At 44.8% G+C, this 15,308-nt stretch overlaps 1 protein-coding gene across 3 annotated transcripts in view; it reads left to right on the top strand.

Moving 5' to 3' along the window:
• GNPAT (glyceronephosphate O-acyltransferase) overlaps positions 1 to 10,294 on the top strand; it is a 34,511-nt gene extending 24,217 nt beyond the window's left edge. For all 3 annotated transcript variants that reach the window (XM_086679686.1, XM_025915067.2, XM_086679687.1), the window contains exons 10-16: positions 3,262 to 3,504; positions 4,844 to 4,923; positions 5,989 to 6,129; positions 7,219 to 7,318; positions 7,398 to 7,491; positions 8,116 to 8,177; positions 9,982 to 10,294. In XM_086679686.1, the coding sequence (XP_086535812.1) occupies positions 3,262 to 3,504; positions 4,844 to 4,923; positions 5,989 to 6,129; positions 7,219 to 7,318; positions 7,398 to 7,491; positions 8,116 to 8,177; positions 9,982 to 10,025 (764 nt within the window). In that variant the 3' untranslated portion in view covers positions 10,026 to 10,294. The remainder of the gene's footprint in view (positions 1 to 3,261; positions 3,505 to 4,843; positions 4,924 to 5,988; positions 6,130 to 7,218; positions 7,319 to 7,397; positions 7,492 to 8,115; positions 8,178 to 9,981) is intronic.
• The last annotated feature ends 5,014 nt before the right edge of the window (positions 10,295 to 15,308 follow it).

Raw genomic sequence — 15,308 nt, 5'->3', positions numbered from 1 at the left:
TCCTTTCCTCCGCATATTCCTCCCTCCGTACCCACTTCTTGTTATTTTTATTTTTTCACAGTTTTTTTTTTTTTTTTTTTTTTTACTAAAATACAGTTAGCGTCACGTGTTTTGTTTCAGGTGTGCAGCCTTGATTGGACAGTTCTACGCATTACTCACTGCTCACCATCGTCGGTGTAATACACCCACCTCGTTTTAAACCACATTAGATTTGCAGCCCATTCGCTTCACCCCATCAAAAGGACCAAAGGGCCAGTCTCGTGGACCTTTATACGATTCTCGGAAAATGACAACTTTGTAAAGCCCTCATTGGCGTTATAAATACTTCGCCGGGAGTTTGGGACGTGTGTGCCAAGTGTTAGCTTTAGCTGTTTCCAATCTCTTTGAGTCAAAATTGCAGAGACCACAGTTGGAAATGTAATCCGTTCATAGCTCCCCGCTGGTCACTCATTAAACCTCTTGAGTGCCTGGTGGGTGCTGGGAACTACCCAGAGGCCGGAGAGAACAAGGCGCAACCCCTGTGTGGGACGTCCTCCTGGTGTGTGGAAGGCAGGGGCGGGGCATCTAGTGAAGCGGGGCCAGCGAAACACACACAAAGAACTTCGAATGGACCGCAGAGCGTTGCTGAGACCCCTGTGTAGGGAAGGGCCACGCTCGGGGAAGTTTTCATAGAAATGACTTTTGAACCGATCTTGATGGAAAAGCAGGAGCCATTCTGGAAGACAAGCGGGCAAGGGATTGCTAACGTAGGGATTGGGAAACGTGAAATGGTGCAATAGCACCGCATCACGGTGATGCTGGCCTGCAGGTGGGTGGGTGAGCTTACAGTGTTGGCTCTGGGAGACGGATGATGGAAGGTAAAGATGTGGACACAGGCTGGATTAGCTGGGCCTGCTGCCTGGGGGATCTGGACTGGAAGCTGTAGTTTACGGGACTCAGTCGCAGATTTTTTTTTAAGTTTATTTATTTTTTTATGTTTATTTATTTTGGAGAGAGAGAGCGTGGGAAAGGGGCAGAGAGAGAGGGAGACAGAGGATCGGAAGCAAGCTCTGTGCTGACAGCAGAGAGCCGAATGCGGGGCTCAAGCTCACGAACCGTGAGATATCACCTGAGCCAAAATCGGACACTTAACTGACTAAGCTACCTGGTCGCCCCTTAATTTATTTTTGAGAGAGAGAGAGAGAGAGAGAGAGAATCCCAAGCAGACTCCATGCTGTCAGCACAGAGCGCGATGTAGGGCTTGAACCCACGAACCGTGAGATCACGACCTGAGCTGAAATCAAGAGCTGGGCACTTAACCAACTGAGCCACCCAGGCACCCCACAGTCGAGGATTTTAAGCAGGGAAACATGACTGCAAACAACTGTAGAAAACAACCAGTGTCCGTTTTCAAGCTGGGCCACACGAATGGGAAGGGAAGGAGCCTGAACAAGGCACTGGCAGAGCTGAGGTGGGGCTATGAGGTGTTTAGGCAGAACTGCCAGCAGAAGTGGCCATCGCCTTGAATAGTGGTCACCAGCGGAGAAACAAAGATGAGTCAGACACATGTTCCCATGGGCGGCAAAGGACACGTTGAGTGTGATTCAGGTAGAAAATCATGAGAAAAGCGTAGGTAAAGTGCTGACTCCTACTTGGCCCAGGAGCATGTGAAAACCTAGGCACCTGTCTTTCCAAGCATTTTTGTTTTCTCAAGATGGAAGAAGTAGGCCAGTCTGTAGCTAAGAGTATCTATTCAGCAACTGAAATAATTTAAGTTATTATAGAGTGAGAGTCTGTTGGTATCTAAGTAACAGTAATAGAGTGATTAAATATGATTTCTGATTCAGAATGTGGTATATCCGTTCAGTTCCTTTTTTCTTCCTTACTCCACTTACCACATATTCCTAAGCATTCTCCTATCAAGAGGTCTTCATGATACATGTATCATTATGCCATGTCATATTATATCGTGTATATAACATTACCATATGTCATTACCTTGAGCAAGCGGAGACAAGACATGTGCATCTAGAGCAATGTGATCGAGTCCAGAAGGAAACCCCACACCCCTCAGTTGTCTCTTCTGCAAAGCATTAGCAGACCTTGCCCAGCTTGACCAGTGTGCCTGGCTACATACCCGGCAACCAGCTCTTTGGCTCAGGGAAACAGTAAAATGATTTCCCTTGCCAAGAATGTTGGTTAAGTATCACCATCTCTTCCTTACGCTTCTGTAATACTAACTTCTTGGCCTTCTCTAGGCCAGCATAGTGTCAGGTGGTAAGTTACCAGCATCTGTTAGGGGCTCAGTTCTTTACTTTTCTCCGATGTGAAAAAACCAGAAAGCCTCCTCAGTGTCCGCCTGTGCCCAGGGAAGCCTGGTGCTAGGGGAGTGCCTCTGGGATTACCCTTTGTTCACCAGCAAAGTTGCAAAGCAATATTCTTGCCGTCTTGGAATTAATTGGTCTAAGCAAGGGGTGTGTGTGTGTGTGTGTGTGTGTGTGTGTTTGTGTGTGTGTGTGAAGTATGTTTTCATCATGAGCCTTCTTATCTTAGTATTTTGTGAATTCACATGCATGTGATTTTCTTATCCTGTAACTTGCTATTACAAAACTCTGGATACCCTTGGTTCCTGAGGAAGTGTTGGTTTTTAGACTGGGAATTGGTATGCATTTCAGAGTGGCTGACAATTTAGGGGTAGATAAGAAAGTGCATTAAATGTCCTCAGAGTTTATACTGCTTTTAGAAAATACCCTTGGGGCGCCTGGGTGGCCCAGTCGGTTAAGCGTCCGACTTCGGCTCAGGTCACGATCTCACTGTCTGTGGGTTCGGGCCCCACGTCGGGCTCTGTGCTGACGGCTCAGAGCCTGGATCCTGTTTCGGATTCTGTGTCTCCCTCTCTCTGACCCTCCCCCGTTCATGCTCTGTCTCTCTCTGTCTCAAAAATAAGTAAATGTTAAAAAAAAAAAAAATTTTTTTTTAAAAGAAAATACCCTTCACAGGGGCACCCGGCTGGCTCAGTGGGAACAGCATGTGACACTTGATCTCAGGATTGTGAGTTTGAGCCCCACGTTGGGCATAGAGATTACTTAAAAAAGAAAGAAAGAAATAGGTATCTTTCACGTAGGGTATCATTACTTCAGTTGGTAGAGCCTAAAACCAGAACCTGGCGCTTGAAAGTAAATCTGTCAGGTCCCTAGCGTTGATGCATACACTAGCCTAAGACTCCCATCAGGGAACCCATCCCATTTCTTTGCTGCCTGAACGCATTGTCTTTGTGTGTAGATAATGAAGCTGCTGAAGAAGTTATCCAGTCCAACCTTCTTCTGCATTCCAACATCGCCAGCCTTGTCAAAGACCAGGTGGTTCTGAACGTGGACTCCGGAGACTCAGAAGTGGTCCATGGGCTTCTCTTCCAGCATATCACTCTCCTCATGTGCTCAGCTTACAGGAACCAGTTGCTCAACATTTTTGTCCGCCCTTCCTTAGTAGCCATGGCACTGCACATGACACCCGGGTTGCGGAAAGGTAACTTTCGGGAATGTGGTCTTGAACTTTAGAAGAGACCTGGCCGTTCAGCTCCGTATATAGGGAGCAGCATTTGAAGCCTTATCACGCTCAGCCACATGTGTGCGTCCCAGACACCATCAAAGAAGGGGCCCTGTGTACTCGGAAGAAGCTAGGCTTGTTCCCTAAATACATGGCCATCCACTTAACATTTGGGAGTTGAAAGGGGCCTAAGAAATCATCTAACCTGAACCTCTCCATTTATAAGTAAGGGAAGTGAGGCCTAGAAAGGTACCTAATCACCTAAGGAAGGTTCTGGGACTAGAGCACGGCTGTCCTTGTCCCGGTCAGCATGGGCACAACAATCCAGCAGTGCAGGAGTGCTTACTAGATACCCAGTAGCGTCCCAGTGGCGATGAGGAGTGTAAACAATGAATAAAACCGTTTTTGTCCACCGGAACCTGTAGTTGAGGTCAGGGGTTTTCTACCCAGGCTATGCTGGAATTACTAAGGGCGAGCCCCGTTCTGATTCAGTGGGTCTGGAGTGTGGCCCACACATTGCTGTGCTTGTTTTTGTTTTTCAAAGCTCCAAAGATAGAATTATCGGTGCCAACCACAGACCTTTAACATTGGAATGAACCTCACAGGTCCTGTGTCCATGCCCTCATTTTGTGGATGGGGAAATGGCCCTGGAGAGAAGTCAGACAATTTAGTTCAAGACCCAGGAAACTCAAATCTTGATCTGAGGTTTCTTACATTGAAATTCATTCACAACCAAGGATCACATGCATGGTCTTCTAGAGTGTTGGGGACACCCTGAAATTGGAGGCAACATTTCCTGTCCATGCGTCTGTATATTCTTCTAATGAGAAGTTCATAGCATGTGTCAGAAAAATGAAGAAGGCTCTGTGGTTGATGGGCGAGGTAGACCTACGTGTCTGAAGAATCCGTGTTTTCTGCTGTGTGCTGATGTCTTCTAGTGCTAAAGATACAGTAAAGACAGCAGGAAATATGAATAGAGAAGGGACTGAAGTAAGTCATTGCTTTCCTTCTCTACTAAGGAACCATGGGCAGGGGAAAGTGAAAGACCCTAGCGTCCAAGAAATGTGGCATCTTGTTCGTCACCAAACTGACTGGTTTGAGGCCTAGTTGTGATTAAGATTCAATATTGAAACTGCTAAACTATAGTTTGTTCTGTACGTAAAATTTGGATTGGTTATAGCTTCCTTTGGGGGCCCTAATTCTTGTCCCTGCCTTTGAATAACATGCCTTTGAAGCAGTGCATTTTGGAAAGTCAAGGACTTCTTGGTACTCCCTTCAAAAGCAGTGTTGTAATTTGATGTAATTAATTTATTTCCAGAGGATGTCTACAGTTGCTTTCGCTTCCTGGTCAGTGTTTTTTCAGATGAGTTCATCTTCCTTCCAGGAAACACAGTCAAGGTAAATCCTTACAGCCGAAGAGCCCAACTGTGTTTGCAGTGTGAGTTCTGGAAATGGTAGGCTTGCATCCACGAGTGTGACCTCCCTTTCTCCAAGGCTTCATTTGGCAGAATTAAAGAGACACTTGGACACTCACAGCTCAGCAAGCTCTGTTTTGGTTCTTGGTCAAGTTTAGTCAGTAATGTAGGGCTTATTCGGTGAGAAGGGAGTCTTTCTTTCAACCTTCAGTGCAGCCACTGTAAATAAATCAACACCGTTTTGTTAAAAATTTACCAACCAGCAGGGGCACCTGGGTGGTTTGGTTCATTAAGCGTCCAACTCTTGGTTTAGGCTCAGGTGATGATCTTGCGGTTTCGTGAGTTTGAACCCTGTGTTGGGCTCCGTGCTGGCAAGCATGGAGCCTGCTTGGAATTCTACGTCTCCTTTCTCTCTGCCCCTCCCCCACTCACTCTGTCTGGCTCTCTGGCTCTCTCTCTCTCAAAATAAATAAATAAACTTAAAACAAAATTTACCGACTGCCACACATTTTCCCATTAACAACTTGTTGGAATGTGTCGGGCCTCTTGCTTTGAGATTGGCGAGCAGTAGTGTTACCCAGTGGTATAGACAGCTCATGAGGAATCGGGCTCCCAGATTCCCGGTAGTTTGCTGGCCCGCTGGTTTGCCGTGGCGGGCGGTGTAACAGGATGGCAAGTAGTTAGGTTTCTGTACGCTGTGCCAGGGAGCACAGGTTTTCCTCAGTTGAAAATGAGGGCAGCAGATTTTGAGCATAAGCATAACCCCACGTATTTTGAGGACCTGCTGTATGTCCTTCCTGTTGAAATGTAAGGAGTGTGGCCATGCAGAGTGAGAAAATCCATGCCCCGGGTCGTGATTTCTAAGGCTTATGAATCTTCTGTGTGTTTGCTGTTTGAGGTTCCGCATTTTGTGTGTTAGCACACACGCTTCTCTGGCTGCTAACAACCAGAACCTTCTGGAAGGGTTGTGGAATTAACTGGTGTTCTCTCAGTGTCCCCGTTAACCTAAATTAGTGGATGCACTCTGTCTTCTCCTCTTCCTTCCCAGGACTTTGAAGAAGGCTGTTACCTGCTCTGTAAAAGTGAGACAATACAAGTGACAACAAGGGACATCCTAGTTACCCCGAAAGGAAATCCTGTCTTAGAATTTTTAATAGCCCTCTTTAAACCTTTTGTGGAATCTTATCAGGTATGTAACTCTTAGGAAGTTCTGCTTCATCCTCCTGTATCCGGTATAACTAAGATCCCCCCAGCCTGTACTTCCTTCTGGCCCCAAGGGCAAGTGTCTCCCCCAGGTGAATGGTGGAACAGTAGGGAGATTGATCAATAGGGTGAAAGATTCACCTCTCAGGTGATTCACCGTCTCAGACCCCAGAGGGTAGCAGCTTTATGACGCCACATAACTACACTTACACCCAAGCACTGTCATGCTGTATCTTAACAGCTGTTTTCGTAGCACGTAGCAAGGTGTTTGATACATCATAGGCGCGCAGTAGATGCAAGATTTGAATGATACAGAAAGTCATTTCTATCAGAATTTCTATACAGAAATTATTTCTATCACTAAAGGCTGATGTTGGAAGGGAAAGGAAAGGTTGGGGTGCAAGTATCAGAAAGAGTGTGTCAGAGCTCTAGGAGTGCTTCGAGAGGGGGGAGGGTCTATATGCCCAGCAGGAACTGTGCCAGGATTCAAAGGGAGAAGGGGAGTTTGCAGTGGAAGCTCTCAAGGGACTGTACATATTTGCAAGAAGAGGGCTCTGTTTCTGAGCTCTGTGCACCGGTTAGAGGCGCCCGGGACTGACCTCCTGGCAGAGTGGCTCTGTGGCCTACGAAATAGTTCTTGTACAAAGTCTGGCACTTAGTAGATAAATGATAAATGCTCCTTCTATCTCAAAGCACCTTTCTGTGCTAGAAGCCATCAGCATTTGGGGCCTATTAGGTGTTTTTAGAGAAAAAACAGTTGCAAAACTTTTGGTCCTCTCTTCCTAAGCAGTGTAAGGTCTGTTAAGCTGATGGTGATTCACTTAATTTGCAACCCATCAAAGTGAGAAATTGTATTTTAATAAATGTCAATACTATTTCAAACTCTTTTTTCTAACTATAAGCAGTGATACGAGCTCAAGAGGGACCCAAGAATTCTGTGGCTTTTCTGTGCCCAAACCTTGGAGGGCATTTATTCTGCTCTTACAGAAAGTATCTTTCTGTGATGAGGGGCACTATCACGTTACTGGCTGTCCTATTGTATTTGGCTGCGTTTTTCTCTTTCTGTTAAAACCAGATAATTTGCAAATACCTCTTGCACGAAGAAGAAGACTACTTCACTGAGAAACAGTACTTGGATGGAGTTAGAAAATTCACCAGTGAGCTTCTTGATCAAGGTCAGTCACACCCCTGTGGGTGGTGATTTCCTGTGGTTGAAAACAAGAAGTGGTCCACTCACTTCTTTCTCTGTCCCAGGTGCCTCGCAGTGTTACGACGTATTGTCTTCCGATGTACAGAAAAATGCCTTAGCAGCTTTTGTGAGGCTAGGTGTGGTAGAGAAGAAGAAAGTGTAAGTACTGCCTGGGACCGCATGGGTGCTGAAGGGGCGGCGACGGCTAATGACAGTTGAGCCCCGAATCCAGACAAAGTCGTAGAAATAGATGATCTGTAAACATTATACCGTACCTCCCTCACCCATCTGCTGATGGGTCACGTCAGTATGAGTTACTGTGCAAATTTTATGTGGATATGAACAAAAATGATACTAAAGCAAAAAAAGTGTTTTAGGCCAGCAGTTTGGCTTTGACCTAATATTGAAATTTATAGATTAATTATAAGAAAGATTTTGGGGGAGCACAGTAGAGTGTGTGTGCATGTATACACTTGTATATGCCCACGTGCAACACCTAAATACATACGTGTATGTGCAGATCGTTAGATGTTTCCTCTTCTGAGTGAATGGAGGTAAGAGCGGTCAAGCTTACGGACGGCTGGCTGGCTCAGTCGGTGGAACATTCAACTTTTGATCTCAGGGTCGTGGGTTCGAGCCCCACACTGGGTGTACAGATTACTACTAAAAAATAAAATAAACTTGAAAACAAAAGAAAAGTAGTCTTACTGTATAAATAATGAACATTGACTTCCCCCCACCCAAGTTTATGCGATAAGAGTTTTTTGCATTTTCTTCCCCTAGAAATAGTCACAGTGTATTTAATGTGAATGAACCTGCCACGACAAAATTAGAAGAAGTGCTTGGTAAGTACAGTTTAGTGACATATGTGGTTTCACATTGTATTTATCACCATACAGTAAAACAAGAAAGTATACTGTGGCACCAGAGACTTCATCAAAATGAACAACAGTAGAGTTTTAATATAAAGAGAACTATATTACCTAGGTTTTTCCAAAGGGAAGTGAGGACAAGGTGCAGAGAACACACAGCAAGCATAAAATGGGCAGTCTCCTCACAACATAACAACTATCAGCTTCTAGGGACGCCTGGCTGGCTCAGTAGGTGGAGCGTGCAACTCTTGATCTCAGAGTTTGAGTTTGAGCCCCACACTAGGTATAGAGATTACTTGAAAACAAAACCTTAAAAAGAAATTATATGGGGCAGCTGAGTGGCTCGGTTAATTGTCCGACTCTTGATCTCAGCTCAGATCTTAATCTCAGGGCTCATGAGTTCAAGCCCCACATGGAGCCTACTTAAAATTTTTTTCATTAAGTTAAAAAATTATCGGCCTCAGGGACACCTGGGTGACTCGGTGGAGCGTCCAACTTCAGCTCAGGTCATTATCTCCTGGTTCGTGAGTTCAAGCCCCGCATTGGGCTCACTGCTGTGAACATAGAGCCCACTTTGGATCATCTGTCTCCCTCTCTATGTCCCTCCCCTGCTCATGCTCTCTCTCTCTAAAATAAATACACATTAAAAAAAAAATTATCAGCTTCTAGCATAATTAATCAGGGCCTGAGATCTGGACCCTTCACATCCAGTCTTATCGGACATGGAGAAAATACCTCTCATCTGAGTCCTTGGATTCATTTTCTCCCTGTCTACTCTTGGATCCCTTCTTTCCCCGGTAAAGGGTTGGGGTCAGTGTTCACAGCATATAGACTTTCTGAACTCAGAATTGGGGCCGATAGCACCTCCTTGGGAGAATAATCCAGCCTTACTCTTCTCCAGATGCCATTGGCTTATCAACAAATAATCCAGTCCAGAAAGGCAGGGTCATTTGTTTATGGTATGCAAAGAGAGTTGAGAGTATGGATATAAGCAAAGAGATCTAAAGGTCAGAGGAGATAGCAAACGTTTCTCATAGGAATGATGGGATAGTTTTAGAAGGGGAGAGTGTTAGCATCTGAAAAAAAAATACTTGTCTGGTGATTATATTGAATAAGCACTACATCGTTGAGTGGATATTCTCACAAGTAGCAGTTTTGTACCCCTACATGAAATTCAGTACATTTGTCAAACCTACATGAAAGAGCTTTAGGCAGATGTCTGCCAGGATGAAGGGAAAACCAGGACGGGGCGTGTGGCTGACGGAGAAGGGTTGAAGAGAAAGGGTAGACGGACAAAGGAATGGTTGACATAAATAGCGAAGGTGGGAATGCTAGTTTCTTGCTGAAGAAAATATGAATGGTGAAATCCCAGTCTTCTATCATATTATGTCTGCAACCTCAGAACATGCAACCTTTTTGAGTTTGGTAAGAGGTGCGTATAACCAAAACAAACCCTAAATAAAACCCTCATTCAGTGAGGATGACAGAATGGATTTCTTAATCACGGATGGCAAATGTAACGTGGGTGTGGATGTACTAGAACGTAGGAGGCTGGAAGTTCAGAAAGCAGACTGGGTTCTCATCCTGGCTCTGGGCCTGGCCAGTGGGGCGGGGGTGGGAGTAGAGCAGGGGAGGGGCTGCTGCTTCCCCTGCGGACAGGCAGGTGTCTCCGTCGGGGCTTTGTCAGCCTGTGAAACCACACAGGTGTCAGGCTTATACAGCTGTATGGGGATGGGCAAACTCAAGGTCATTTCACGAGCTGGTTTTTTTTCCTTAGGTTGTAAGATACCCCTAGGAAAGCCGGCAACTGCAAAACTTTAATAATTGCCAAACAGTTATGCGAAACGTGGTCACATAATTGCTGTCATCTGAGGACTCTTATTCCAGCAAGCAGTGATGTGAAGGAAGAGAGTCATCTGCTCGTGCTTCACGAGACGTGAGAGCCATGGGCTCGGCAGAGAGGAAGAGGTAGCCGGTGTAAGCAATCAGTGTAACTCTCTCCACCGTGACGGTTCAAAAGGCATCTGTGTCCAACTCTGTGTGTGTTTTAAAATAAAACAGTCTTTTGGAAACATGTTTGGAAAAACAAAGCCCAGCTCCTATTTCACTAACTTGTTACATGTATTATACATTTACACCGACTTGTTGAATTGCAGTGTGACATCAGCACGAAAGGCGGTGGCTGTCGGAAGTGGCACACCTATATTTCCTGTGGCTTCCTTCACCTCACGTGGCGTCAAACAAGTACCAGTTTGACGGAGGTGTGTGATAAATCAGCCAGCTTACATGAAAGCTTGCTGCCCGGGGGCCTTAAGCAATAAAGCTGCATTGGAGAAAGTATGTGCAACAAAGAGACGTTATGTGATTGATCATAAATAGGCTTAAGAATCCAGGAGAAGAAGAGTTCGAAATAAGATGGGTGACACCAAAAACTGTGACAGCCAGCCACCACTGGGAGTGGCATTTAAGCTAAGAATTAAGATGAGTGCCAGCCCTCCAAGTGTGGGATTGGGGGGACAGAGCGGGGACAGAGGAGCAGAGTGTGCTGAGAGAAGGGTGATCACAGTGTTCTGGGGTTAGTTCTGGAGAACCCAAAAGGCCAACGTGGCTGAAACCACAGTCGTGGGCAGCGGAATTAAAAAGAAAGGCAGGTGTATTAGTCTGCTTAGGCTGCCATAACGAAATACCAGATTGAGTGGTTTAAACAGCAGAAATTCGTTTTCTGACAGTTCTGGAGGCTGAAAGTCCCAAGACCAAGGTGCCAACAAGGTAGGTTTCATTCCAAGGCCTCTCTTCTGGGCTTGTCGGAGGCCACCATGTTGCTATGAGCGCACACGGTGGTCCTGCCCTCGTTATTCTGTGTAGCCCCAATGACTTCCCAAAGGCTCCCTCTCCACAGTCACGTTTGGGAGAGTTTGGGCTTCAGCATCAGAATTCAGGGCTCACAATTCAGTCCACAGCAGCAGGGTTAACACATGGGGACTGAGGGACTCTCGTAAGACATTTGAACTGGAACGTAAGTGCCATGGAAAATGTTGGAAGGTTTCGGCATGTGGTGCCAGGACTTGCTGTATCCAGATTCCTGGAATGTGCATTTGTTTTGCAGAGGCCAGGCGGTTTCTGCTGCACGTGCAGATTGTGGAGAGCTGCTGTGCTGGTCCACACGTTGGTGGCAGAGGGGCCCTCTGTGTGGCTCTGCTTGTATGGAAAGCCAGAGATTTATGTGTGTTGACAACAAGAAGTCAATTAAACAGTGTTCCTGGCAAAGGATTTCATGGCATGCCAGCTAGACGGGGACACAAAGCTGACCATCCAGGGAGAGAGAGTTCAAAGCAGCTGGCAACCTGGAACCCCGGCCAATTCCTCCCGAGTAGATGTGCCTTCGAAAGAGTCCCCATACAGCCGATTTTGGTGGTTTGGTTTTCTCCATGACAGTCGTGCTATGCATATAAATGTTGAAGGCTGAGTAAGACGACTTGTTTACATTTAACACGTTTCAGGTCTGGGGGCAAAGCCTGGGGTTCTGGGCACAGGTGGCTACGGACTTGTCTCCTGGCCAGCTCTGACATCCGAGCCAGCAAGTAAGCAGATAAAGAGAGGGGCAGGAAGAGGGGCGGGGGTGGCCAAAACCAAATGAGGCTTTGCAGCAGAGGCTCTGCTCCCCTAAAACCCCCTGGGATCACCCAGGCAAACCTAAAGTTTTGGGGAATAGCGTGCTCCCTATGCTAACGTACTTTCAAAGCATGCTATCCTACCCCACGCGTGCTCCTTTACACACACGTGGTTTCAGAGCACACTGCTGTGCCTACGCTCTTCCACTCCATCCCATCTATAAATTCTGAAGCTGCCACTGCTTTGAAGTGGGTAGAAAGGCCCTTAGCATGTGGCTTTCCACGTCTGCTATCCCAACACAATGTTGCAGCTGAGAATGCAGGGTCTGGAACCCAACCGGGTTTGAAATCCAACGCTGCCATCTGCTAGCCCTGTGTTCTTGTAGGATTTACTTATACTCAAAGCCTCAGCTTCCTTATCCATCAACTAGGGATGATGATCCCTCTTGGGCTGTGAGAAACGGGAATGCTGGGGGGCTCAGTCAGTGGAGCATGGGACTCTTGATCTCGGGGTCATGAGCTCAAGCCCCATGCTGGGTGCAGAGCTTACTTCAAAAAGCAAAAAGAAATTTCTAAAATTTCTAAGGAACTTACCAAACTCAACCCCCAAAAAACAATCCAGTGAAGAAATGGACAAAAGACATGAATAGACACTTTTCCAAAGAAGACATCCAGATGGCTAACAGACACATGAAAAAATGCTCAACATCACTCATCATCCGGGAAATACAAATCAAAACCACAATGAGATACCACCTCACACCCGTCAGAATGCTAACATTAACAACCCAGGCAACAACAGATGTTGGCGAGGATGCAGAGAAAGAGGATCTCTTTTGCACTGCTGGTGGGAATGCAAACCGGTGCAGCCACTCTGGAAAACAGTATGGAAACAGTATTAAAAAACAGAACTACCCTGTGACCCAGCAATTGCAGTGCTAAGAATTTACCCAAAGGATACAGGAGTGCTGTTTCATAGGGGCACATGCACCCCAATGTTTATAGCAGCCCTATCGACAATAGCCAAAGTATGGAAAGAGCCCAAATGTCCATTAACTGGTGAATAGATAAAGAAGATGTGGTATATATATATACAATGGAGTATTACTCGGCAACCAAAAAGAATGAAATCTTGCCATTTGCAACTACATGGATGGAACTGGAGAGTATTATGCTAAGTGAAATAAGTCAGAGAAAGACAAATATCATATGACTTCACTCCTATGTGGAATTTAGATACAAAATGGATGAACATAAGGAAAGGGAGGCAAAAATAATATAAAAACAGGGAGGGAGACAAAACATAAGAGACTCTTAGATATAGAGAACAAACAGGGTTGCTGGAGGGGTTGTGGGTGGGGAAATGGGCTAAATGGGTAAGGGGCACTAAGGAAGACACTTGTTGGGATGAGCACTGGGTGTTATAAGTAGGGGATGAATCACTGGAACTTCCTCCTGAAATCATTATTGCACTATATGCCAACTAACTTGGATGTAAATTTAAAATTTTTTAAAAAAAGAAATAGAAATGCCGGTAGCATATTTGAAACAGTCTTTGGCAATAAGTGTAATCTTATTACACTTCTACTTATCTTTATCTTATCTATCTACTTATTATCTTCTACTACTACTGACAGGGACAAACCCTAGTTGGCTTCTCAAAGAAGATGAGATTGGATGCTTTCAGGTGGTTTCTGTGGCTGCAGATGCTTGTGCCTCAGCCCAGCTGCTCAGCCCAACAGCATCATGCTGTGCGCTGCCCCAGTACCTCATCCACAGACACCTGTCATATTCTAAGTTCAGCTGAGCGGTGCTGGAAATCACAACTTTTCCCTACATCTCTTCTTCCATGAATAGAATGGGAACATTCAACGTAGGGTAGAAAGTAGATTTTGATGTCTTGTTTGACTTTGTTTCTTTCTTTCTTTCTTTCTTTCTTTCTTTCTCTCTCTCTCTCTCTCTCTCTCTCTTTCTTTCTTTCTTTCTTTTCTTTCTTTCTTTCTAAATTACCAACTGTGACAGAAGCACAAATCTCCCATCGACAATTTCAAACATCTAGGCAGCTAAGTGGCTCAGTCGGTTGAGCATCGATTTGATTTCAGCTGAGGTCGTGATCTCACAGTCCGTAGGATCGAGCTCTGCTTCAGGCTCTGCACCTACAGCATGGAACCTACTTGGGAGTCTCTCTCTCTCCACATTTCCCCACCATGCACGCACATGTGCACTCTCTCATAATAATAAATAGGCTTTAAAAAAATAGATTCAAGCATCATTTTTTTCTAGAGCCGTCTCTGGACCTGCTGCACAGCTGTCAACCTGGGATTTCCCTTCACTGTTCTCTTGACAATTCCCTTCACTTTTCTGTGTTGGATTCCCCTCTTTGGGGTCCCATTTATTCCTTTTTGTTTATCAATTCTAGTGAAGCCTATCTTCCAGCTGTAGGAGGGATTAATGTTGTAGATATCACCTTGTCTTTTTTCCACCCACAGTTGTCTGACAATTTAGCTGGGTATAGAAATTCTAGTTTAGAAATAATTTTCCACGAAAATTTTGAAAACCGTATTTCTCCATTGTCTTCTAGTTTCTAAAGTTATTTTTCTCTGAAGTCAAAAGAACATTCTGATTCCTGAATACAAACTATTTGCCTTCTCAGGAAGTTTTTAGGATCTGTTTTTTATACTTTCTGAAATTTCGGGTGATGTGCTTTGTTGTGTTTTATGTTTTGTTTTGTTTTGTTTTTGTGTCTTAGACAAATTTATGATCTTACAGTTGACAAGGTCAGAAATCTGAAAGGAATCTTGCTAGGATAAAATCAAGGTGTCCCCTTGATCCAGAGGCTCTAGTAGGAGAATCAGTATCCTTGCCTCTCCCAGCTCCTAGAGGCTTCCTTCATTCCTTGGCTTGGGGCTTCTTCAAATCCAGCAATGTCAGGTAGAGGCCTCATTCTACATCCTCTTGTTTTTTCTCTTCCGTATTCCTCTTCCACTTTTTTTTTTAAATTGAGATATAACTGACATTACAGTATATTAGTTTCAGGTGTACAAGGTAATGATTTGATATCTGTATATGTTACAAAATGATCACAATTAAGTTCAGCTAATATCTGTCACCATACATAGTTCTAAAAGCTTTTTTTCTTGTGATGAGAACTTTCAAGATCAAATCTATCTACTTTCAAATATGCAATACAGTATTAACTAAAGTCACTATGCTGTGCATTACATCTTCCTGACTTGCTCATTTTGTAACTGGAAATTTATACCTATAGACTGCTTTCACCTATTTCATGCATCTCCAAACCCCTTTCACAGAACCATCAATCTCTTCTCTGTATCCATGAACTAACTGATTTTTGTTGTTGTTTTTGGGAGGGGTGGTTCCTTCAATTCTACCTATAAGTGAAATCATACGGTATTTGTATTTTTCTGTCTGCCTTATTTTATTTAGCATAATGCCCTCAACTTCTATCCATGTGGTTGCAAATGGCAAAGTT

The sequence above is a fragment of the Puma concolor genome, chromosome D2 (assembly GCF_028749965.1).
Source record: "Puma concolor isolate L17-30 chromosome D2, mPumCon1.1.hap2, whole genome shotgun sequence".
NCBI classification, from domain to species: domain Eukaryota; kingdom Metazoa; phylum Chordata; class Mammalia; order Carnivora; family Felidae; genus Puma; species Puma concolor.
Note: the sequence above shows the minus strand (reverse complement) of the source record. Positions and strands in the feature narration are given on the sequence as shown.